The sequence below is a fragment of the Tenrec ecaudatus genome, chromosome 8 (assembly GCF_050624435.1).
Source record: "Tenrec ecaudatus isolate mTenEca1 chromosome 8, mTenEca1.hap1, whole genome shotgun sequence".
Lineage (NCBI taxonomy): Eukaryota > Metazoa > Chordata > Mammalia > Afrosoricida > Tenrecidae > Tenrec > Tenrec ecaudatus.
The window spans coordinates 112,805,226-112,828,247 of record NC_134537.1 but is presented as its reverse complement, the minus strand read 5'-3'; the positions used below and the strand labels follow the sequence as shown (position 1 = coordinate 112,828,247).

At 46.2% G+C, this 23,022-nt stretch overlaps 1 protein-coding gene across 1 annotated transcript in view; it reads left to right on the top strand.

Moving 5' to 3' along the window:
• The first annotated feature begins 530 nt into the window (after positions 1-530).
• LONRF1 (LON peptidase N-terminal domain and ring finger 1) overlaps positions 531-23,022 on the top strand; it is a 35,257-nt gene continuing 12,765 nt past the window's right edge. Inside the window, exons 1-8 of the mRNA XM_075556744.1 lie at positions 531-1,328; positions 8,586-8,704; positions 10,640-10,762; positions 14,648-14,797; positions 16,085-16,325; positions 16,419-16,515; positions 18,372-18,486; positions 22,029-22,150. Of these exons, the coding sequence (XP_075412859.1) occupies positions 608-1,328; positions 8,586-8,704; positions 10,640-10,762; positions 14,648-14,797; positions 16,085-16,325; positions 16,419-16,515; positions 18,372-18,486; positions 22,029-22,150 (1,688 nt within the window). The 5' untranslated portion in view covers positions 531-607. The remainder of the gene's footprint in view (positions 1,329-8,585; positions 8,705-10,639; positions 10,763-14,647; positions 14,798-16,084; positions 16,326-16,418; positions 16,516-18,371; positions 18,487-22,028; positions 22,151-23,022) is intronic.

Genomic DNA, 23,022 nt, shown 5'->3' with positions numbered 1-23,022 from the left:
GGGTGGGGGGGTGAGGGTGAGGAGCGGGGAATCCCGGGCCCCCACCCAGATAGACGGGTGTGTGCAGAGGGAGTCGGGGACTGGAGCCTCAAGGCTGCAAGGCCGAGGCCCGCCGTCGGACCGAGGCGCCCCCCAAGCAAGCGGGAGGAGAGATGGGTGGGACGGCCCCGGCAGGTGGGGGCAGCCCGGGCGTTCGGCGCGGGGGAGGGAGGCTCTTTGTTTGGTAAGCAGCCGGGCCCTCTTCGCGCAGAGAAGCCAATTAGAGACGCGCTGGGGGATCATCTGACCTCGGAGCCCTCGCTAAGAGGGGGCTCCGGAGGGACGGGGGCTGAGCCGGGGGGCTGCCACGGAACGCGGCCTCCAGCCAAAGGGCGGAGTCCCGGCCCCGGGAGTCGCTCCGGGCCCCGCCCCGCGCCCGCCGGGCCCCGCCCCCGGCCCCGCCCCGCGCCCGCCGGGCCCCGCCCCCGGGGCTTCCCGAGCGCGCGCCCCCGCCGTGTCCGCGCGCCACGCCCCCCTGCTCGAGGGCCGCGTGCGGAGCCGCGCGCCCCGGAGGCTCCGGGACCGTGGCGGCGGACGGCGGCAGCGGCGCGGCAGCCCACCGCGGGCCATGTCTTCCCCGGCGGTGGCGAGGGGCTCCCCGGGAGCGAGCCAGGAGATGGGCCCCAGGCCGCGGAGCGGCGGCCGTTTCTGGGAAGTGGGCGGCGGCGGCGACCGGCTGGAGCGCGCGGCCGCGGAGTCGGAGCGCTGGGAGCTGCTGCTCCGCCGCGGCGAGCTGCTGGCGCTGGGCGGCCACCTGAAGGGAGCGCTGGAGGCGTACTCGGCGGCGCTGCGCCGGGGCGCGCCGGTCAGGCCCGAGCGCCTCGGCACCCTGGTGGACTGCTTGGTGCTCAACTACCGGCTCCGCCACGGGCTGGGCTGGAGCGCGGCCCCCGCTGCGGGCGCGGGCGCAGGCGCGGGCGCCGGCGGGCTCCTGAGCTGCCTGGGCTGCAGGGGCTTCCTGAGCGAGCCGGTGACCGTGCCGTGCGGCCACAGCTACTGCCGCCGCTGCCTGCGCAGGGGGCTCCGCGCCCACTGCCGCCTCTGCCGCGACCGCCTGCCGTCCTCCGCCGGCCCCGCCGAAGCCGAGGGCACCGCGGCGCGGCCGCCGCCCCTGGCCGCCGCCATCATCGCCGCCGGCTTCAGGACCAGCGTGGTCCTCAGCCACCTGGCCGAGAAGTGGTTCCCGGGCCTGCGGGAGAGGGCCCGCGCCGCCGCCCGCCTCGGGGAGCTGCTGCACCAGGCGCGCTACCGGGAGGCCCTGGCCGCCGCCTGCGAGGCGCTGCGAGCAGGTGACCGCGGGGATGCGGCGCCCCCGCCCCCAGCGCCCCCGGCTTTCCCAGCCCGCCGCCCGGGGCTCCTCGCCGGGGGTGGGGCGCGGGCCGTGGGGGGTGGCCCGGCCCTCGGGGTCCTCGCGGGCGTGGGAGGGCGGCGCCCGAGTGCTTCGGTCACAATGGGGATCGCCCTCGGAGCCGACTGTGACGCGGCGCCGGGAGGGGCGCGCGGGCGCGGGGTTCCCCGGGCGGCTCCCCGGGCCTCTGGCCTCCCCCGTGGGCTCGGGCGCCGCGGAGGGCCGCCGGGGCGCGCGATGGGGCGGGAGTGGGGCGAGCCGGGCGGCCGCTCGCTTCCTGCCGTGCGCTTTCCGGTAAGTGGCCCGCGCCCCTCGGGCCGCCGCGGGGGGCCGGACGGCCGGGGTGAGGGGAGCCCCCCCCCCGGGGGGCGGAGGCCCGGCGAGCACCGGTTACCTTCCGCTGCCACAAAAGTCACCCGGGCAGTGGGAGCCGCGGGAGGCAGAATTGCATAAGCTTGGGGGTGGGGGGCGTTGTGTAACGGGTGACGTCCGGTGGGCGTGGCAGGAGCGCGGTGCCCGGGCCCCCTGCTGCCCGCCAGCCCCGGGCTTCCAGCGGGTGGTGGGCCACCGCGAGCATCGCTTAGCCGCCTACCTGGAATTGCCTCCGGGATGGGTGCTTCCTCGGAAGGTTTCTGCCTTCCTAGTTCAAACCCGTGTGCACCTAGATCCTCAGAAGGATAGACAGACAGCCTGTGATCCGAGCGCCTCGCCACACGTCTCTGGTGGCCTTCCCATTCTTGAGCAACCCGGGGGAAGGCTTCCTTGGTCTTTTGTTTCTTCCTCTGCCTTCCAGGTGAACACTCGCGGTATTTTTAGTCTGCCCTCCGTAAAATGCTAAGCTGTTCCTGACCTCCGTGGTTCTCAACTAGGGGTGATGGAGGAAAGGGCCCCCCCGGGTCATTTAAATGGCCAGCAGAAGGCACTTTTGGTTGCAGGATGGAGTGGTCCTTGCGGCACTAACATCTAGAGTGGGCCGAGGTCAGGATGCTGCTGAAACAGCCTGCACACCACGCAGGACAGCCACCCACCACAAGGAGTTAGCAATTCCAAAATGTCAGTACCTTGGCTGTGGAAAAACCTGCAGTTAAATAAGCACATTTCAAAATGACCCTGCCCTATGTATTGGAATAAGGTGCCACGGGGTAAGCAAGCGCTTGGCAGGTGCAGCCGCGGGACTAGAAAGATGTGGCAGTTGGCTTGCTTTAGGATGTACAGCCTTGGGGAATCTAGGGTTGCTGTGAGCCCCAATCAGCTTTAGGCAGAGGGTTGGCTTGCCTTAGGCTTCTATTTTGGAATGGAACCATAGGTGGACATTCCCAAGAAAATAGATATTTATATATAGTTAGGAATGAGATAACGTTTATGAGCCACAGAACTAAAAGTAGATCCTTGTGCTCAGTTATTTTGAACCTAGTGGCCATAACTTAAATCGTGTGGCACTTTTAGAGTTCAAAGCACAAGACAACTTTTTTTTCCATTTTCGTTCAGCCTCTTTATGAGTAGGCATTATGGAATCGACTATGAATATCAATGAAATAGAGCAGATGACATCTGTGATACAGATCGCTGGAACAGAGGCCTCTGTCTACCTGAGGGACTCAGTAGGTGTGGGAAGCTGATCTGGACTGCCACACCATCTAGTGACTAGTCAGTCCTGGCCGTGTTTCAGATGACTAAGTTCCGGCAGGGCAGTGTGACATGTCCACACACACAACTCACAATTTTAAATGTTAAGCTTCTTGTAACGTCCCTTCATGGCTCACTCAAAATGTTTAATAAACATTTCCTTTCAAGTTTTTTGTCACTGGTCTAAAATAGGACCTTAGTGAAATAGGAAATTAATGACAACACTATTCAGTATTAACTATTACTGACTTAGGATTATAACCTGCTGCTAAGTTAGGTGCATCATAAGAATTCAGGTTTCCTCCATGGAAGATGATCAGTAAGCACAATGACTGATTAAGTTATAGATATGTAATCCTGGGCCTTGGGTAGAGGTGATTATTTTAAACAAAATAGAGTTACCGTTTTGCTTTTTTCTAATTTGCATAGAGTAGGGATGGGGGTTTGTCTACTCAGTTACTTAATCTTTTTAAAAAAATTTAATTTAATTTTTTTAACAACTGGGGCTCATACAATTCTTATCACAGTTCATACATATACATACATCAATTGTATAAAGCACATCTGTACAGTCTTTGCCCTAATCATTTTTTTCTCCCCTTTTCTTTTTTTACATTTTAGTAGGGACTCATACAACTCTTATCACCATCCATACATATACATACATCAATTGTATAAAGCACATCCATACATTCCCTGCCCCAATCATTCTCAAGGCATTTGCTCTCCACTTAAGCCCTTTGCATCAGGTCCTCTTTTTTTCCCCCTCCCTCCCCGCTCCCCCCTCCCTCATGTGCCCTTGGTAATTTATACATTGTTATTTTGTCCTATCTTGCCCTATCCGGAGTCTCCCTTCCCCCCCTTCTCTGCTGTCCCTCTCCCAGGGAGGAGGTCACATGTGGATCCTTGTAATCAGTTCCCCCTTTCCAACCCACTCACCCTCCACTCTCCCAGCATCGCCCCTCACACCCCTGGTCCTGAAGGCATCGTCCACAGGTACTTAATCTTTTGCAGGAATCGATGCCCTGTGTAATGACTGTAAGTTCATTAGGGTATTTTCTTTCCCCCAAAATCATTGTTTTCCTCTTTGAAAATGTGGCAGAATGTCACTAATAAGGATACGCATTTGCATCCATTGAATTCTTAGTGTGAAGTAGGGAAAAATCTTGGCACCGACATATGGCAGCTGATACAGTGAAGACCTTTTAAATAATCACAGTTAATAAGCATTCATAAAAATGTCAACTAGTAAAAGTCTTAAGTATACTGGTGCAATTGTTTTAGGACTTTTTGAGAAGTGGTTAGAGAGGTAGGTGGACACTTTAGATTTATTTGTTTTACTGTTGTAGCTACTAAACGATACCTACATTTTCGTAAATACTGAAACCTCTCTACGATGTGTTCATATAATTCTTATCACGTAACAAGTTATTACTCGCTAGAAAAGTAAATCTAGTCTGCAATTAGCCCACTCATGATTAGCCCTGTCAACCAGAAAGTTGGAAAACATTTGCCAACATCAGAGATGTTTCCCATTAAGATTACATAAGTTTCTGTTACACTGAAGTATATTTAGAAAACACTTAATCCATTGATCTTTTGGAATTAACTCTCAGACGTTTCATAACTTTCTGTCTTCTTAGTATTCATGGATCTTACGTAAAAGTCTTTTCTACATTCACTCTGTATACTTAATAAGCATGTGCTGAAATGCTACGCTATGCCTTGTTGTTTTCCATTTATTTTGAATGGCTTTTTATACTGATTTAAAGGCAGTCGAGCAGTATGATTTACACTTTGGGCTGGCTTAACAATATATAATAAAGTTTCTCACGGAGAAATTTTTGTCGTAATATTAATGGTATCGCGGTCTTTGACTCTTACCGTGTGTTTTTGCTTTGATTATATCATTTGATCTTCACAAAGAATCCAGTGGGTATTATTAGCCTCACAAGGAAATTCAGGCCCCCAGCGATTGGCCTGCAGTACAACTTGGGAGATGAAAGCTGTGGATGCCGGCAGCTGACTACCTGGTTTTGAGTCAGAGTGCAGTTTCCGCCACTCTCTGACCTTGGGCGAGCTGTCTGACCTCTCCATATTTCTAGTTTCCTTATCTGAAAGTGAGACTCATATTATCCTCTCTGTTTCATGGGATTGTTGTGAGAATTGAGCAAAACATGTAAAGAGCTTGACAAGGGCCCAGGAAACTGGAGTTAACATATTTTTAAATGTCAATTGGGATGCAGAGAGAGGCAGATTTAGCTGGAGGTACAGCAGACCTTGTGATTTCATATTCTGTTCTTTTCTATCACTTTAATAGGATTTATTAACTGAAGGATGGTTAAATCCCGATTCTTGCCTACACACGTGTTATTTAGTACTGGTAGTCCCGGGTTCGTGCTGTATTTGAAGTATGACAAGCCCTTCTGAATAACCACACTGGGGACCTTTTGGGGTACAGTGTGTCCTTAGTAATAGGTCCTACATGTAATGTTGAGGCGCTTAATATGCTGCTGTTGTCCATCGCACATGTGCACTCACAGATGTATGTATGTAATATTTCTAATCCCCAAAGGCATGCATCAGGTTTCTAAAGACAAAATGAAAAGCGGTAGTAATGAAAACTTTAACAAAAAATAATTTGAATTATTGTAGAACTCATCCTTAACTGGGGGATTTCTCTAGTAATGTAGCATATAGGGATTGCAAAGCTTTGCTCCTAAAGATACTAGTCAAATTACAGGTCAATACTTAACACATGGACAGAAACACAGGGTTCCTGATATTGGCAGTGTCTTAACTAGGTTCAGTGAAGAGATTTGAAATTAAACACTCGGTAACATTTATATCCTAAATCTTTTCCACAAGAGGACTTGGAATAAATACTGATGTTTCGTAGTTCACAAAAATCCTTTTGCTTGCACTATCTTAATTGAACTTTGCAGAATATCCAGTGAGCTAGGAGAGCAAGTATTTTAGTACCCTTAATTAACCTACTAAAGAAAACAGCTCCAAGAATTTTAAGTGACTTTCTAAGGAGGTGGCCAGGTTTGAAATGAGTCTAGAAACCAGATCTGTGGATATTGTCTCTAAACATAAAATGGATTAAAAAAAAATTTTTTTTTTTGCAGATAAAGCGCAACTTTGAGGTAATTTTGCAAATCTGTGCAGGCAGGCAAACGAGCCGTGGTGGCGTAGTGATTTGCCCATTGAGCAGGTAGCCCAGGACTGGGTTTGAACCCACCAGCTGCTCCGCGGGAGAAAGATGAGGCTTCCCGCGTCCGTCAAGATTTATAGTCTCCCAACTGAAGGGGGCAGTTGGACTGTGCCCTTAGTGTTGTCCTGAGGCGCAGAGCACTGAGTGGCTGTGGTTTGGTTTTGATAGAAGACCTTGTTTGAAGTGCTAGAAAGTGCAGCCGTGCACACAATTAAGTCCATGTTCTTATCTAGCGTATAGTTTCTCTTACAGGAAAGCATTAGATAAGAGGGCTCACTGACTTCTAATTTACTTGTGGGGTGTTTCAGATGTCCATGGCTATCATAAGTGAGTCAAAAAGTATTGCCACTAAATCATAGACGTCTTTGTTAAGCAGAACCACAAAACTTTGTAGCTGGTTGCTTTGGAACACAACTTCTGCCTGGGTCTGCGCTTCTGAAGGGATGGCTCATCTCACCCCGAGAATTCCCTATTCCTTACTTTCCACTATGGCAAAATGGCAGTTTGGGAATCTTCAAGGGACTCTGATTGTATTCCTTTTAAAAGTTCTTGGGGCACACACAGAAACCTCAAGGGGCAAGATCAGCGCTGTAGGGGATGGGACAGTCCTTCTTACCCTCGTAGAGTGAGGACAGGTGCAGTGTCTACTAACGAGAGACAGTTTCCTCTCCGCTGCAACTTTGCTGACGTTTCCCTTACTAGTGCAGCTCTCAGGGTTGGTTTATTTAACTCTGTAAAAAGCACCCATGAGCAACCTGTATCCTCCGGGAAAATCTCTCGGCTGCCCCTTTTGAATCCCAATACCCAGTCACCATGATTTTCTGAGCTGGAACACTTCTTTCTTGGCTTTGAAGTGAAGTGGCCCAGGAGATCCCCTTGGAAAAAACGGTTTTGATCAGATCTTTTTTGGAAGGCACTCTGACGAGACTCAAGACAAGCGTACTGCTGAGACCCATTTTCTGTGGCATAAACCCATGCGTTTCTGAACAGGAACCCTGACGTTGTCAGAGGATGATTCTGTTTGGCAAAGTCAGGGATGTCTTTCACTAATAGAGAACACAGTGAAACAGCACTCTATTTATTTTGCTGGGGAACCTACTGAGTTTGAGGAAATGTACAGGTGGCCCTTGGATATTCGATATATCTGGAGTTGGGTGAAAAATGAGGACTGCAGAGCTGGGAGTTAAGTCCTGGCCAAAACAATAGCCGATGTACCCGTGAGCCTAGTAAACTGGGAAGCATGACCAGCTATCAAGGGGCATAGAGTATGAGCATTCACTGAAGTACCAGAATCATTGGGCTTCATGTACTTTTTTAGCTGATGGATTTGAACTGCTAACTTTGAGGCTAGCAGCCAAGCCCTTCACCCACTGTGCCACAAGTGTGTAGACCTAGATGGAAGATCATTCCACAAATAATACATCATGTTTTTATACTATTATAAAGGTTTCTGCATTTATGTAACAATGTTTTGACGTAACCCAGTATATCTTGCTAGTAGACTTTAGCTTTAGAATCTCTTTGCCTGTGGTGATTGATTCTAATATCACAGGTGTACCAGCTAAGGGTCTGAAATCCTGAATGCCACAGGATACTGCAAAGGGGGTAGAGTGGGAGGCTTTCAACAGTTCATGGGAAAATTCCGTTCCCTTTTAATTCCATTTTTCCATGAACTTTTTGAAGTTGCCTGATACTTGGTTTTGATGTAGAGGCATAGAGGTTAATAGAAATTATTAACAAAACTTCTGACCTATTAAAATATTGGGATGTTTTAATTTAGATGATCAGGTACTGTTCTTGCTCGTGACAAAAAATAAAATTTTGAGATTTTAAAGGCTGAATCTTAGTAGCTCATTCCCTTCAGAATCAGAACTCCTTAAATACTCTTGAGCCTCCATCAGTCCTTAGTCACCATGAGAATTCACACGCAACAGTTACATGTAGAATTGTTTTATGGGAATTTAGAGTTAGGATGTGGGAAGTAAGATTTATTGTAAAAAGTAAACTCAATAATCATCTAAGGCATGGCTTGTAGATTTTTAAGAAAACTAGTTGTCTTAAGGATTATTATTCCTATTTTAAAAATATGTCCAGGATCCTTAAAAGTAATTTCCCCCAACATTGAGTGTTCACAGAATCTGCTTATAATGATTTGGTATGCTCATGACTTGTAGATAATGCTGCAGTATGCAAATGAATTGCTACCATGAGCTGTGCTTGGTCTGCGACCATTAGCATGGTGCTTATTAACCTAGCTGGACCACTGAGTTGTTTCTTTATCTTGTCTGAGCTGTTTTGTATAAAAAATTACAGTTATGATTATTTTTTAAATAATAAAATTATATCTTGTTTCAGAGCCCAACGACTTGACCCTAAAAATTTACAGAGCTGAATCATATGCCGGCCTCCAGGAATTTAAAGCAGCCATAGAAGACTTAAATGCCGTTCTCTATCAACTTCCAGATTCGCCTGAGGTAAATCATTCTTCTCCACTTGAATGGACTTGTAACATTTCAGCATTCCAAGAAAAATGTATTCCAAAATGGCTGTGAGCTCCAGCAAATTGATTGTTCATCTTTACTGTTTGGGGTTCGATGATCAGTGTGAGTGGGTGAGCATCAATTATAAGACGTCTTTTGTTTCCCAAGGCAAGACAAACTGATCTCAAAGGACAGAAGGCAGATGCTGTACAGACAAAACTTCTGTGTTGTTAACAAAGAGATGCAACTTGCCACATTGTGAAGCTGGGCCCAAATTGGCCTTCCTTGAGCAAGGCGGTTCATGTGAGGAACAGCCTAAACACTGAGGTGTTATGTGGGGTCTTTAGGTCGTGATTTAATACAGCAGCTGGGGCACAGGGGGGGGGGGCTTGCTCAAACGGTTTTAGGACAGTGTGGAGACATTGGTACTTATTAATTAACAATCAATTCAATAATCCCCCCCTTTTTTTAAACCAAGTCCCCGAAGCAAAGCAGTCCCCTCTGCAGATCTGCTCCTCAGTCTGCTTAAGACTGCCGTAGAGCACACTATGGTCCCGAGGTTGGGAAAGTTAGACATTCCTAGAGAAAATCTTTTCACGATGGTGTGGCTGGTTAGTACCAAGCAAATACCAAGTACAAGGGAGCTTCCATTGTCTTTCGATTCCATTTTTCCACGTATGTTTTGAAGCCCTGCTGTAGTCTGTATGGGTAGCTTTAAAACTTGGTGGGAGATGCTTTAAAAAGGAAGGACTCCTGTGTTCTGAAATGATGCAAATAGAATATGTGCCAGTGCCTGCCCAGACACAAACTGTTTGGCTACGGGATTGGTAGATCCCTCTGATACTGCTTCAGACGAGCACGTAGGAAACCCATTTCTCATCACACAAGCAAGGTACATTGAAAGTTCGCCCATTGGCACTTGCTTCCAGATTTTGGACTGACTCAATGGAATTTCAAGTTTACCAAAGCTGTTTAGTAGGAGGCCAGTCTTTGTTATGACTGAACTCATATCCTGAAAGAGAAAAACAAGTAGGTCAGAGAATGGGCCCATCTGCTGTATAAATGATTTCGCTACAGCAGTAACGAGTAAAGTAATAAACAGTGAAGTTCTCACCTTTGAGAACTAAGGTGAACCCGATCGAATCCATATTTTCACTTGCCTCATGCACATGCAAAAGACATGCAAAAGCTGTGCCGTAGATAACAAAGGCACAAAAGAACTGGTGCAATATCGATGGTGCTGGCAGAGAATCTTGACTATCACGGACTGCCAGAGAATGAGTAGAAGCTTCTGTCCTGGATTACCTGCCATGGGTGGATTGACGGGATGGCCACAACAAGGGCCCAACCAGGAAAGCCTGTGACGGTGGCCCAGGGCTGCGCGGTGTGTGTGTCTCCAGGGTCACTGAGTTGGAACAGACTTGATGACATCTGAAAAATAACTATAAAAGTGCCATATCTTTAATTAATTAATAACAATATAGGCAAACACGCATTCCTGTCGTCTCCATGACAGTCACCTTACTTCCTTAATTCCTAGATGAATGCTTTTTCCACATTGTAATGTCGGTTTAATATTTATGTGCTTTGAAGTCAGTGTATATCTTTATCATTACCTTCCCCCCCCCAAAAAAAAAAAAAGCTGTTGATAATCTTTGAACTAATGACGTCTTCAAAATGTGGGAGCATGGTCTTTCCGGCCCGCCTGAGCCCTGATTTGCTGTGGAACTTTGGTAACGTCATTGTTGAGCCTTGAGACTGTTGTGTGGATAAAAACTGAAAACTTTGGGTTCCACAGAGTCATTCAGAATGTCAAAAACCAGCACTTCTGAGCAGACTCTCTCTTTCTGTGCTCGACAGTGATTTAAAACACACACATGCACACACTGGTCCCATCAGTGCAGACACTGTTCTCGTGTTTCATTGAAGGTCTACTTCAGGAAAGGAAAAGTGCTGCACGATGCTGGCTTCCTAGGCGATGCCTTACAACTCTTTCTTCAGTGTCTGACCCTGGATGAAGATTTCGCCCCTGCAAAGCTGGAAGTAGAAAAGGTAATGTGTTTACTAACGCGAGTAGCTCAGGACAGAGCTAGCACCCAGGTCTTTTCAGGACTGCTCATTACTACAGGATTGGATTGATTATGCCCAGAAGTGTACAGATCGAATCTCATAGTAATTTGACGTGTGGGCTTCTATTTTATTCATATACTTAGTGTGTTGAATTCTTCTGAAATCAAAACCGCTTATTCATCGATATTTAACTGCTGTCAATGTGCTCCTTAGCGTTTGGGAGTTCCCTAATTGTCCGCTCAATCCGAGTCGGACTGGTAGTCCTTCAGGAAGCACACTGAGGTGCTCCTGATCAGGAATCTTGGTGGCCTGCTTCTGCCTTTCATTTCCTGTGGTGACTTTACATTCTTTCTATGGTTGCCATTGAGCTTAGCTAATCTCATTTTCTCTAAACACTCGTATATTACTCCATACATTACTTTCCAGAGTTTGTTCTATGGGATGGCGGTGGGTATTAATTTAAAAAGAAAAAGCGGGGGAGGAAGTTCTCTGGTGTTAATGACTTTAGGAAACATTTGGTTAAACCAGGTTAAGCTCATTTTTTTTTCAGAACTTCTGTCAGTGTTTTCATATGCTTTTCCCAAACTCACTCACCGTGTATCTGGATAGCTGGCATCTTTAGAAACAGCCCTGGTGGCATGGGGATGGACACTCACTCACTGCCAGCTGCTTCATGCGAGGAAGACCGGGCTGTCTCCTCCCATAAAGAGTTACAGTCTGGGAGAGCTGCAGATGTAGTTCTTCCCTGTCCCGAGGGTCTCTGTGGGTCAGAGTGGACCTCACGGCAATGAGAGAGAGTGCCTTTGAAAACACTCTGGGAAGTTCAACCGTCATCACGGCAGTGCCCTGGGCCTGATGCTCTCTCCTCGGTGCCCTCCAGCGAGCCTCGCTGTTCCTCACCCTCGGAGGGTACCTGACTGCGTGGCTGTGTGGCTTCTGTATCAGAAGCCCTTGGGATGCGTGTTGGACGTACCACAGTCCTTGAATGCCTGGACCTGAGACAATTTAAACAAACACCCCAGGGATTCTCCTATATGAGAATTTCAAATTTGGCTTAAGCCTCAACTCCCTTGTGAATCCAGCCAGCATTGATGAGATTTGAAGGGGCCTTAAAGACTGCATGGCAAATAGATTGGAAAGATAATAGATTTTTTGACTTGAACTTTTTGAAATCTGCTTGTACATGCTACCATACTGATTTAGAATAAAGTGTTTTCTCGTGAGTTTCACGAGTGTTCTTTGTATTAGTGCTAGCTTCCTGGTGACTTGCAAATTTTTGAGGCTTATGATTTGTGTTTTCCATGTTTCTGGACATCCATACATTTCTGTCAATACTTGTTGGCTAATAAAACCTGAACACAAAGCAGAAACCACCAAACTCCCTGTGATCTAGTCCATTCTCATTCATCATGTTCCTATGGGACAGTGGTTCTCAACCTCCCTAATACCGTCATCCTTTCATACAGTTCCTCATGTGGTGACCCCCAACCTTAACATTATTATCGTTACTACTTCATCACTGTAATCCTGCTACTGTAATAAATCGGACCACCCCTGTGAAAGGGTTGTTCAATCCCCAAAGGGGTCGTGACCTACAGGTTGAGAACCGCTGCTATAGGATAGAATAGAACTGGGATTTGGAGGCTATAAATCTTAATGGGCGTAAAACACCTCATTCTCCTGAGAGGCAGATGGGTTCCAGAGTTCATAGTGAAGTCAAGTATAAATACGAAACAACTGATGTTTTGAAATCGTTTGTTTCTTGTATAGTCCTTCTGAATTGTGATATACCTACAATTAAACACAGAGATTTTACAGTATTGGAAAAATATACCGACTATTGGGAAATGAATGCACCCATGAACAGCATCCCAATCAAGACACTTGGACATTTCCATCATTCAAGAAAGTTCCTTCATGTGCCTTTCATTTAATGCCCCCCCCCACCCGCCCCCAGCTCCAAACTCTGAACCAAGCAAACTCAGGGCATCGAGTCCTTAGGGACACAGCGACCCTGTGAGGCGGGTGGAGAGTGAACTGCCCCGAGTAGAAGCCCTTTCTTCCTCCTCTTGAGCGGTTGGTGGTTCCGGGGCGGGGGGGGGGAGGGGGGGGACTGTGTGCCTGGCAGCCCAGTGTGTGGCCACTGCGCCAACAGGGCTCCTTAGACGGCGTCTTGCCTGACTTCACACCCTCGAGCAGTTTGCCTGTCTCCCCAGCCTCATATGCATATAGTCACGCAGCATGTGCTGGGTTCTCAGTTGTGCCTGGATTTAATGTTTTTTGGGGTGTGTGTATGGGGGGCCGTACAACATAATGCTTTTGAGGCATGTCTAGTATATATTTTTCCTTTTCTGTTGTTGACTCATTTTTCCTTTATATGAACAGCTCACAATTTTTAGAAAATTGTAAGTGGTTTTCTTTTTTATTTCACTGTTAGAAATAAAACTTCTATAAACATTCTTATGCAAATCATTTTGTGAGTGTATCATATGTGTGTGCATGTATGTGTATGTATGTATGTGTTTGTGTATATATGTATTTCTGTGTGTGTGTGTGTGTGTGTGTGTGTATCACGCATACCCAGGAACAAAGTTGAGTTATAAGGGCAGGTATGTGTTTAATGCCTTTTTAAATTAGGAAATGTGAAAACTGATTTGAAGCCTTTGTTCATTAAATGAGCATTGCCTGAACACCTCCAGGAATGCCCACTTTTATTTACACTGAATTATTTCCTCGCAATGAATCATAAACAATTCCAAGTTTTGTGTATTTGTTCCATAGATCAAATGAAAAGTAGATTCTCCAAATTTAGGTGGAAAAAATGCTTCTTTGATAATGAAAACATTCAGGATCACTCACATTTCCTCTCAACCTTTTCTTCCCCCATCTCACCCTATTTTTACCCCTGAGTCTAGGTTGGCAGTCTTCCTTCTCCTGGCTCATTTTTGAGGTCTTCCCAACCTCCTTCCAATGCTTGATCCCTCTAAAAACTGTTGTTTTATGTGGGCAACATGCCTGTGAACTTGTTGCCAATCTTGAGAGATTTGGGAAGATGTCAACTTGAGTTTTGTTAGAACTTTGCTATTAGCCCTGACATCAAAATCACTTTCCGCTCTATGACAGAATGAGTATCTTTCCTCCACCCTCACGCCCCCCACCTTTTATTAAGCACCTTCACAAGACCCAGGCAAGGATATTGCTGAAAGCATGTGTTTGCAGCCATCCACTGATTGCAGAGACATGTCCCCATGCTCTCTTGGAATAAGCTGGTACGTGTGTGAGCAGGAACCTTAGTAATACCTTTTTACTGTTGGATACCTAACTAACCCGCTCATCTCTTACTCATGAAAAATAATCCCCCCCTTTTGCCCTTTTTAAAGTTGTTTCAATTTTTAGTATTTTTTGCTTTCTTTTTGAATGAGGTTTTCCTATGTTTTGCCTAGTCATTGTTGTTGAATTTTTGTATGTGTGTATGTGTGTTTGCTTCTTGCTTGTATATTGTATTCTTTACTGTAGATGTAGCCCAGAATGGGTAGATTTATAGAGACAGTACCTGAGTTGAGAACTTCATGGGGGCATGGCAGGGAAGAATGAGGGGGAATGGAGAGGTAAGGACAATGAGTGCAGGAAGCAAATGTTCTGAAATCGATGGTGGTGATGAGTGCACACATCTTCTTAATATACTTGTACAATTAAGTTGTATGATATGTGAAGTATAGCCCAATGAAAATATAATAAATTTTAAAATAAGAATAATACCCGCTACTAAATTTCTAACAATTCTTAAACATTAAATGTAGTTTTACTCAGTTGTCTTGAATCAAATATTACGTATTCCCCTTGACTTCTCTAATATTTCTCTTACAGATTTTGTGTGACTTACTATCCCCTGAAAACTTAAAAGAAGGCCTGAAAGAATCTTCTTGGAGTTCGCTACCATTTACCAAAAGTAAAGCTTTTGGTTTTCCGGCAGTAATGGAAGCATCTTACTCTCCTAGTGAGCTTAGTCCAGAGCAGGTAAGGGACGAGTAACGGTTATCATGAGTCAAGCAGCCCTCCTTCTTGACAGGTTAAGATTTTCACTCCTTTTGAATGTAGATAAACTACCCTGCCATCACGTTTATTCTGACACACAGAGATCCTCTTGGACAGATTAGAACTGCCCCTGTGAGTTTCCGAAACCGTAACTCTTTATGGAAGCAGAGAAACCTCTTGTGGCCTGGAACCACCAACCTTGTGTTTAGCAGCCCAACCCATAGTCCACAACACCACCAGGGCTTCCGAGCACAGGTTGGCGCTGACTCTGAGTTGCAACCAACTCCACTTAAGACTCTCTGGTTTTGTTTTTATATCTTACAGTGTTGGAGAGGGCAATTTGTTGATGTAATTCTAAGGTGTTCACTCACGTATATCCGATGTTATAATATGTAAAGATACGGATTATAAAAGGCAATAATAATGACAACCAAGAATATATAATTAGATACTTAATTAGTTGGAATGGGTTTATCGCATAGTTGTTGGAAAAGAACCTCTTTTCCCATTTGGTGTGGAATCTGTTCCTTCACCTGGTGAACCTGCTAGAGTTCTAATAGAACTATGTCCCATAGTTTCCAAGGGCCGATTTCTCAGAGTAGCTTGTTGGTCTGTATTCCAAGGTCCCTCTGAGTGCACTTGAACTTGTAGCCTTTAAGTTAGTAGCTGAATCCATTAACCATTTACACCACCCAGCCTCCCTTGTTGTTAGTGCCTTGGGGTCGAGTCATTTCTGACTCATAGTGACCCTGTGTACACCAGAAGGAATAATTCCCAGGCCTGCTCTGTTCTCACGATTCTTCTCATCTTTGAGCCCCTTGTTGCAGCCAAGAGTCTCCTTAACATTGTCTTAATATAATTGAATCTGTAACTTTTCATTTTGGAGTACAATTTTGTGTAAAATATTTGCTCATGAATCACAGCTTTAAGTCATTTAAATGCCAGAACACTTTCAATCTCTTAGAATCAGTAGAACATTGTATTCATTTCAATTCTTTCAGGGTAGGAGCAAGCCTATTGACTGATTGAATCAGTCTCCTTATAACACAAGTCACCTCAACATCTGGTGCTGTGTGAGTCCTGCCGACTCTATTTATTTGCCAGACGTTCGCAGTTGAAAACTTGGGGGTGTTAAAATGAACATTGGAGAGCACTGAAGTTTAGTGTGTAGTGAGATCAGTATTCTGTCATTTAAAGGATAGGGTCAGAATTGACTCTATGACATGCAACAAAGAGGTAGAGTTACTTTTGTTTATTGTACTTTTGTAGAATGAAGCCGTTTCAGAGGTCATTTCAGAGCCTGTCAAAGGAAGCTTAAACCGCGCTCAGTCCGCACAGGCTATAAATTCAACAGAAATGCCTGCCAGAGAGGAGTGTCTGAAAAGAGTTTTCTCAGAACCTTTGCTCTCGGTTCAAGAAAAAGGTGCCCTGCTGAAAAGAAAGCTGTCTCTGGTAGAACAGGACGTGGTCGTAGGCGAAGATGGGAGAAGCAAGCTTAAAAAACAAGGAGGTAACAGTTTCCTTATACTTCCATACGAAATACGTGTATTCAGCATGACCTTCCATTTTTTTTCCTAATGAAGGCAACACTTTGTTTTCTCAGAACCTCTCAGTGAAGTCTGTGCACTATCCTTAGTGTGTGGTGACATCCCGGAAGAATTAATAGATGTTTCAGATTTTGAGTGTTCCCTCTGCATGAGGTAAGTGTACACAATTTTATGAAGGATGAATATTTTGTACTAACATAAATCAAATACAGCAATAGGTAAAGGCAGTAAACAGGCAATGTAACATAATGCTGAACTGAAAAAACAAACAAAAACGTACATTTTAATCCTAGGTCTACCTTTTCACACCTTGGGCAACTTTGCCTCCAAACTTTGGTTTTCCTTTTATAGCAGTCAGGGTCAGTATTGCATAACCTATGTCACAGTGTTGTGAGAATCAAATGGCTTAAGTATAAAAAGGAATCTGGGACCTTACCAAGTACTATAAAAGCTATTGGTAGTGACCTCAGATGGATCTGTGGGTAAGAATGCTAATTTTGTATCGAATGTATATGGTTATCTTTACATTTTAAATGCGAAATCACGTGTAAGTAATATAAAAATGACCACTTTGTAGAAAAGAATTTGAAGAGCCTGTCGTTTTTAAAAAACCTTTTTTCCAAACCATTTTATTAGGTGCTAATCTAGACATCCTAGCATTTCACAGCCCAGTCATCTCACACAGTGTTGCTACCAAAATCAGCTTTCAAACACGGTTGTAAGGGAACGTTTTCAGGTAACTTGGGGTGTTGGTAGAGTCACAGGAATACTGTGAAGGCGATGGCTGGAGCCCTGGGGTATGGCCCCTCAACTCTTGAATCTGACAGGTGAGGCCTTCTACTAGGCAATTCAAAAGTATTAGGAAATAGCTACAAATACAAACGATAGCTGGGACTTGAAGGAACTGCCTTGTTTTTCCAAGTCTTGTGATTTCACACCTTTGAAACAGTGTGGTTATACCGTACCTTTTTATCACGCCATTTAGTGGGGAATACTTGAGTTTTCCTTCTGTAGAAGATTTCCCCATTACACAGGTTCCAGTTCTCACAGGTTTTAATATATAATGTTGAGGGTGATTATTTAGGATCCAACTGTGATAGTAAATTATCCTTTTTTTATAGTAAATTATTCTTACTGGTGAATTTCATGTAGGAAGGCCATTGGAGATGATAAATTTTACATGTTGCTTTCATACGAAACCTGGAATCTGCTGTGCGTTTCAGCCTTACTGCACGTCCCTGTAAGAAGCTCTGGTAGCCCAGGCAGCTGACTGCAGGGTGGGAGTAAGACGAGGCTTTCTCCCCTACAGAGAGCCCCGTCTCAGACATCTACAGGGCAGGTCTGCCCTCTCCCTTGGTGGTGCTTGCATCCAGTCTCACACAGCTCTCCATTTGGCGAGCTACGGTTTGAATGCGTGGGAACCTCAGGTGACTAAGGCTGTCAGATTGGTTAGCACGGGGGTTCTCAACCCGGGGGCTGCAACCCCTTTGGTGTTGAACTATCCTTTTACAGGGGTCGCCCGATTCATAACAGTAGCCAAATTACAGTTGTGAAGTAGCAACGAAAATAATTTTGTGGGGGGGAGGCCGCCACAATATGAGGAACTGTACAAAAGGGTGGCGGCACCAGGAAGGTTGAGCAGCACTGGGTTCGCACAGCTGTAAGCTGGTGGCAGAGCACTGATATGGTGGAGAATGTTTAAGAAGCCTTACAATATGTAAAACACAAGCATCTGCGGGCTGCCAGATTCACTGCCATCAAGCCGATCCAGACTTAATCGTGACCCTACAGGACAGAGTAGAACTTCCCCATGTGTTTCTGAGACTCCAGATCTAAAGGGGAGCCTCATCCGTGCATTTGTGTCCGGGCTTCCTGTTCCCTTGTACGTGCTGGGCTATCATCCTTCCTCATCTCGCAGATTGGGGCGATGGTCCCACTTCTGGTTTGTTCACACTTGCTTGCTTAGTAGCTTGCTGTGAAAACTAACGTCTACTTTTGGTTGATTTCAGGTTGTTTTATGAGCCGGTAACAACCCCTTGTGGACATTCATTCTGTAAGAATTGTCTTGAACGTTGTTTGGACCACACGCCATATTGCCCACTTTGCAAAGAGAGCTTAAAAGAGGCAAGTATTTTGCACGTGCATCTGCGTATTGATCTTAGATTTGGCAGCGTGCTTTCATTTCTGTTCCGTCACAGAAACAGTTGTGATTGTGTTTAAAATGAGTTGGCACACTCCAGGCACCAAAAGGTACTTTATGACCGATGTGTGCTACCTTTTGGTGAAAACTGAGGTAGAACGTCAGGAGGAAGAAGAACGGCTCTGAGGATTAAGCCTCTTGTACAAAGTTAAAAAACAAACACGCAGAACAGTTCAGGTCCCTGGTCAGGATCTGTTCTGCTTTAATGATGACGATGTTGGGCCAGAGAGGAGGCCTCTTTCACCCCTTTCATCCCTGGATCTGTGTTATCTGGTAGCACTTTCGGCATGGTCAGAAGTGCTCCCAATGTACGCTGCCCAGTCTGATAGCCACTAGCCTTGAGTGACTAGTAAACACTTGGGATGAGTAGACTTATACTTTTTATTTTATTTAATTTCAATTAAATTTAAGTGGTCCTAAGTGGCTAGTCATGCAGGGCTCCTCAGACTTTTTAAACGGGGGGCCAGTTCACTGTCCCTGAGACCCATTGGAGGGCTGGACTATAGTTTAAAAAAAAAACTCTGAACAAATTCCTGTGCACACTGCACATATCTTATTTTGAAGTAAAAAAATGAACAAAAACACCTGGCGGGTCGGATAAATGTCCTCGGCGGGCCACATGTGGCCCGCGGGCTATAGTTTGAGGGTGTCTGGAGTGGCTGTCACAGCAAGCAGCATAGCTCTAGAAAGAGGGGGAGGTGTTCCCACACCCTTCCATAATCAGTGGCCAGGGCTAATAACCTGTAGGAAAGCGTGTGCTCTCAGGTGGGCGCCTTCTGTAACTGATGGGCGTATAGCACCCATCAGTCGTGCCTGCATAACTGAAGCAGTGAGACAGAGGCGAAAACCCTGCCGTTCTGAGCTGAGGCCCAGTGGCCCCAGGGGCTAGAAAAGGGCTACCAGGACTGTCCGGGGAAGAACAAGACTTCTAAGTAGGAGTAAGGAAAGAGTAAGGTGGTTTTACTAGTGCATATGCATGAGTGATTTCCTTCATGGAAGCAAAGATTCCGCGTGCATAGTGTAACGCCTTACAGAGTGTAAAGGAAGCCATTTACACATTGCTCACAGTGAGGAGACGGACTTACGTTCTCATTTTCAGATTAAGTACTCTAAGTACATTGCTTTTCCTGTGTTTCTGATCATTTTGGATATTCTCTGAATATATTTGTTACATTTTTTCCCCTTCAAACCAACCATTAGATTAAAAACAAAACTCACTGCCTTTGACTCGGAGTCTCTGAGATCAGCTCTGAACAGCAGTAGACTGCGCCATCCTTTGCCTGTGTGGTGCCTGGTGGTTACGAACTGCCGATCCTGCAATCGCAGTCCTGCTTGTAACCACTCCACCAGCAGGTCTCCGGCTTAAATTCCATGCATGTCAGCCTAAAATTTAGATAAGTGTCAGCCCAAAGGTGTTTCGAGGTTGAAGACTAGTGTATTAAACATGTTATTTGAAAGCATGACATGTAAAAATTCATTTGATCCCACATTCCGACTTTCCGACACCAGGTGCAGTGAAACCTGGAAGTTGAGGGGACTGCCTTCGCTTCCTGGAGCTCACATGTTTGTCTGCCTCTGACCGGGTGCAGTCGCCACCCTGATCACTCGTAGTAGAGGGAAGGAGTTGAGTTTCCTTTCTAGAAAGAAGAAAGCTGCTTCCTGCTTTCCCAGGCTTTATGATAATTTGTACAATACAAATATGGAATTAAAAAACAAATTGGTAGGCTCTACATGTAGTGTTAGGCTTCTATTTATCACTTTATGTTTCTCTCTTTATTTTCATTTAAGTATGTCCTAGAATGTAATTTCCATGGCTGCATCATATTCTGCTGGTTTAACAATTCCCTGTTCTTGGGTATGTGAGTTTAGTCTCTTTCATATATATATAAAATGCCTAAGTGAGCTTCATTATAATTTAATGATCGAGCTCTCTCTGTCCATTTCCTTAGGACGCGCTCCTGGGAAGTACATCAGTGGATTGAAGGCCATGTATTTGCAAGGCTTTCAAAAGCTCGTGCTAGATTGTCTGCTGGTGTACTTGTAATGATATATTGCAAGCCACCATGGAGCCACAGACTGATCGATCGATAGGTGGTAGAAATTCTCAGACCCCACTCCAAAGCCACCCAGACAGAAACTCCGGAGTGCGCCTCCAAATGCCAAAAAAGACCCCAAACTCATTGCCATTGAGTTATACTGACCCCATGAGATAGAGGAGACCAGCCCATGTGGTTTGTGAGACTACATCTTTATAGAAGCAGAGTCTCTTCAGTTCCACTTGGAGCTGCTGTTGGGTTTGAACTGCTGACCGTGTGGTTAGTTGCTCCACTCAGAAACCCACTATGGCCCCGGGGCTTCCTGGATGGCCTGTAGTAGTCTGTATTTTAATAAACAGTCTGATTCCTGCTAACTTCCCCACCTCTCACATTTCCTAATGTAGTCTATTGGACAGTGACAGCTCCTTACTTTGGATGGTTCTCTAGATAGAAGGACAGCCATCTTTATCTTGTCCTCTGGTTACCTCCCGAGAGCTTCTCCTGACTAATTGAGTACATGGCGGTGAGCAAGAGGGCATTTTCTTTACCCAGAGAGTTCTGTGCATACATTCTGACTTGATCTCTCACCCCCGCAAACAACAAAGACAAACTCACTGCCGCTGAGTCAGTCTCAGCTCACACTGACTCTGCGTGGCCACCAGCAGGTCAGCTCACACTGACTCTGCATGGCCACCAGCAGGTTTGAATGTGAGTGCAGCGCTATGTCCAGGTAATTCAGTGCAAGGTATGGTGACTGCCCTTTCATGTTGGGCACGGACAGCATCTGCTGGGAAGAGCCCAAAAAATAATTAAAGACGGCTTTATGGAAAAGGTCAAACTTGAGCTAGACTGAAAGACAAATAGGCTTTTCATTGGCAGGGCTGAGATAGGTGCCTTTGCGTAGTTGGAATAAAGAAGGACAAAAATGCACGAGGGTAACACTTTCCAGGAGCCTCAGGAGTGGTGCAAAGGAGCCATTTAGTTAGGGGCAGGGCAGGTCGCTGTCAGCACAGCTTATATAAGGCCCTGCTTATATAAGGCAAACAGTATTTTCTTTATTCCTAATCAGATTTTGTTTCTTAGTTGAAATGCTAGTTTTAGGCACCCAAGAACTGCCGGGTGAAAATTGGCCTTTGGTGTGGGTGGGAGATGACCAGGAGCAGGGCTGGTTGCCACCCATGAAAGTGGTCTGAACCCTTAGAGAGTGGTCGGACAGACCAGGCTGCCTTCAAGTTGTGCCCATTCTCTCTCACGCTCTGTTTAGCACAATCCATCGTAACATCCCACCACCGCGCCCGCTAGTTAAAATAATCCAGAATTGACCGTATAAACATGTTTTAAAGGCTCTCTAACAAGTCAACTAAGCTCTTTTGCCTGTTTTGTACTATAGGAAAAAAATCACCAGATTGTAAAACAATATTGTCTTTCAGTATCTCGCAGACCGGCGGTACTGTGTCACACAGCTGCTGGAAGAATTAATAGTGAAGTATCTGCCTGATGAGCTGTCCGAGAGAAAGAAAATACATGAGGAAGAAGCTGCTGAACTCGCACAGTAGGTTTCTGCTTGTAAAATTCACACCCTCAGACTCTGAACTCCCTGGAAGGCGGGGAGGGCGACCCTCCTCGCAGCCTGGATCCTGCCTGTAGTTCGAGTCACTCTCCACAAAGCACACTTCTGACTGGGAGGGGTCAGTGTCCACCGTGTTGGCAGATAGGATTATTTTGAAGTTGATTTAGTCGCGTCCAGGTGCTCTGTAAGTAAGCCTGGACTGGCTCCCTGTGCTGAAGACAGTGTCTTATGCAGTGGGGAGGGCTTTCCCAGTGGCATCAGGCAGCAGCACTGGGAGCACAGGGGGCGGGGGCTGCTGGGTATAGTGATGGGCGCAAACCTGTGGGACCACCGCAGGGCAGGAGTGGTGGACCTGGAGGACAGCCGGTCCAGGAGAGAGTTGAAGGGCGTGGCCAAGAGACTTGGAGGCCTGCGACTGACATTGGGAGGCAGACCTTCAGACCTTACAAACCTTCAGTAAATGAGGATGATGACGGTAGCAGGATGCAGTTAGAAAGGTGGACACCTGAATCCTATGAGGTAACACTGGCACTTGATGGTATCTGAGAGGAACATAGTAACTAATGGAGCTGCGTCGTTTGGACCTGAGTTAGTTTGTTCTGTACGTACATCTCCTGTGTATCTTTTTCACCGTCAGCTGAGTCTCAATGTTTTTTCTTAATTTCTTTAGTGGGACATATGCTTTACAGATGTAATTTTTGAATGCTTTTCTTAACAACTTTCGGTTCCTCTTTCAAACTATAAGTAGAACATTTGACAACTCAATCCCGAAGACAAGCTAATTGTACTGGACTTGGTCCACATGTGCCCGTCCCATGCCATCTGGGGCCAGCGGCCTTCAGCGGGAGAACGAT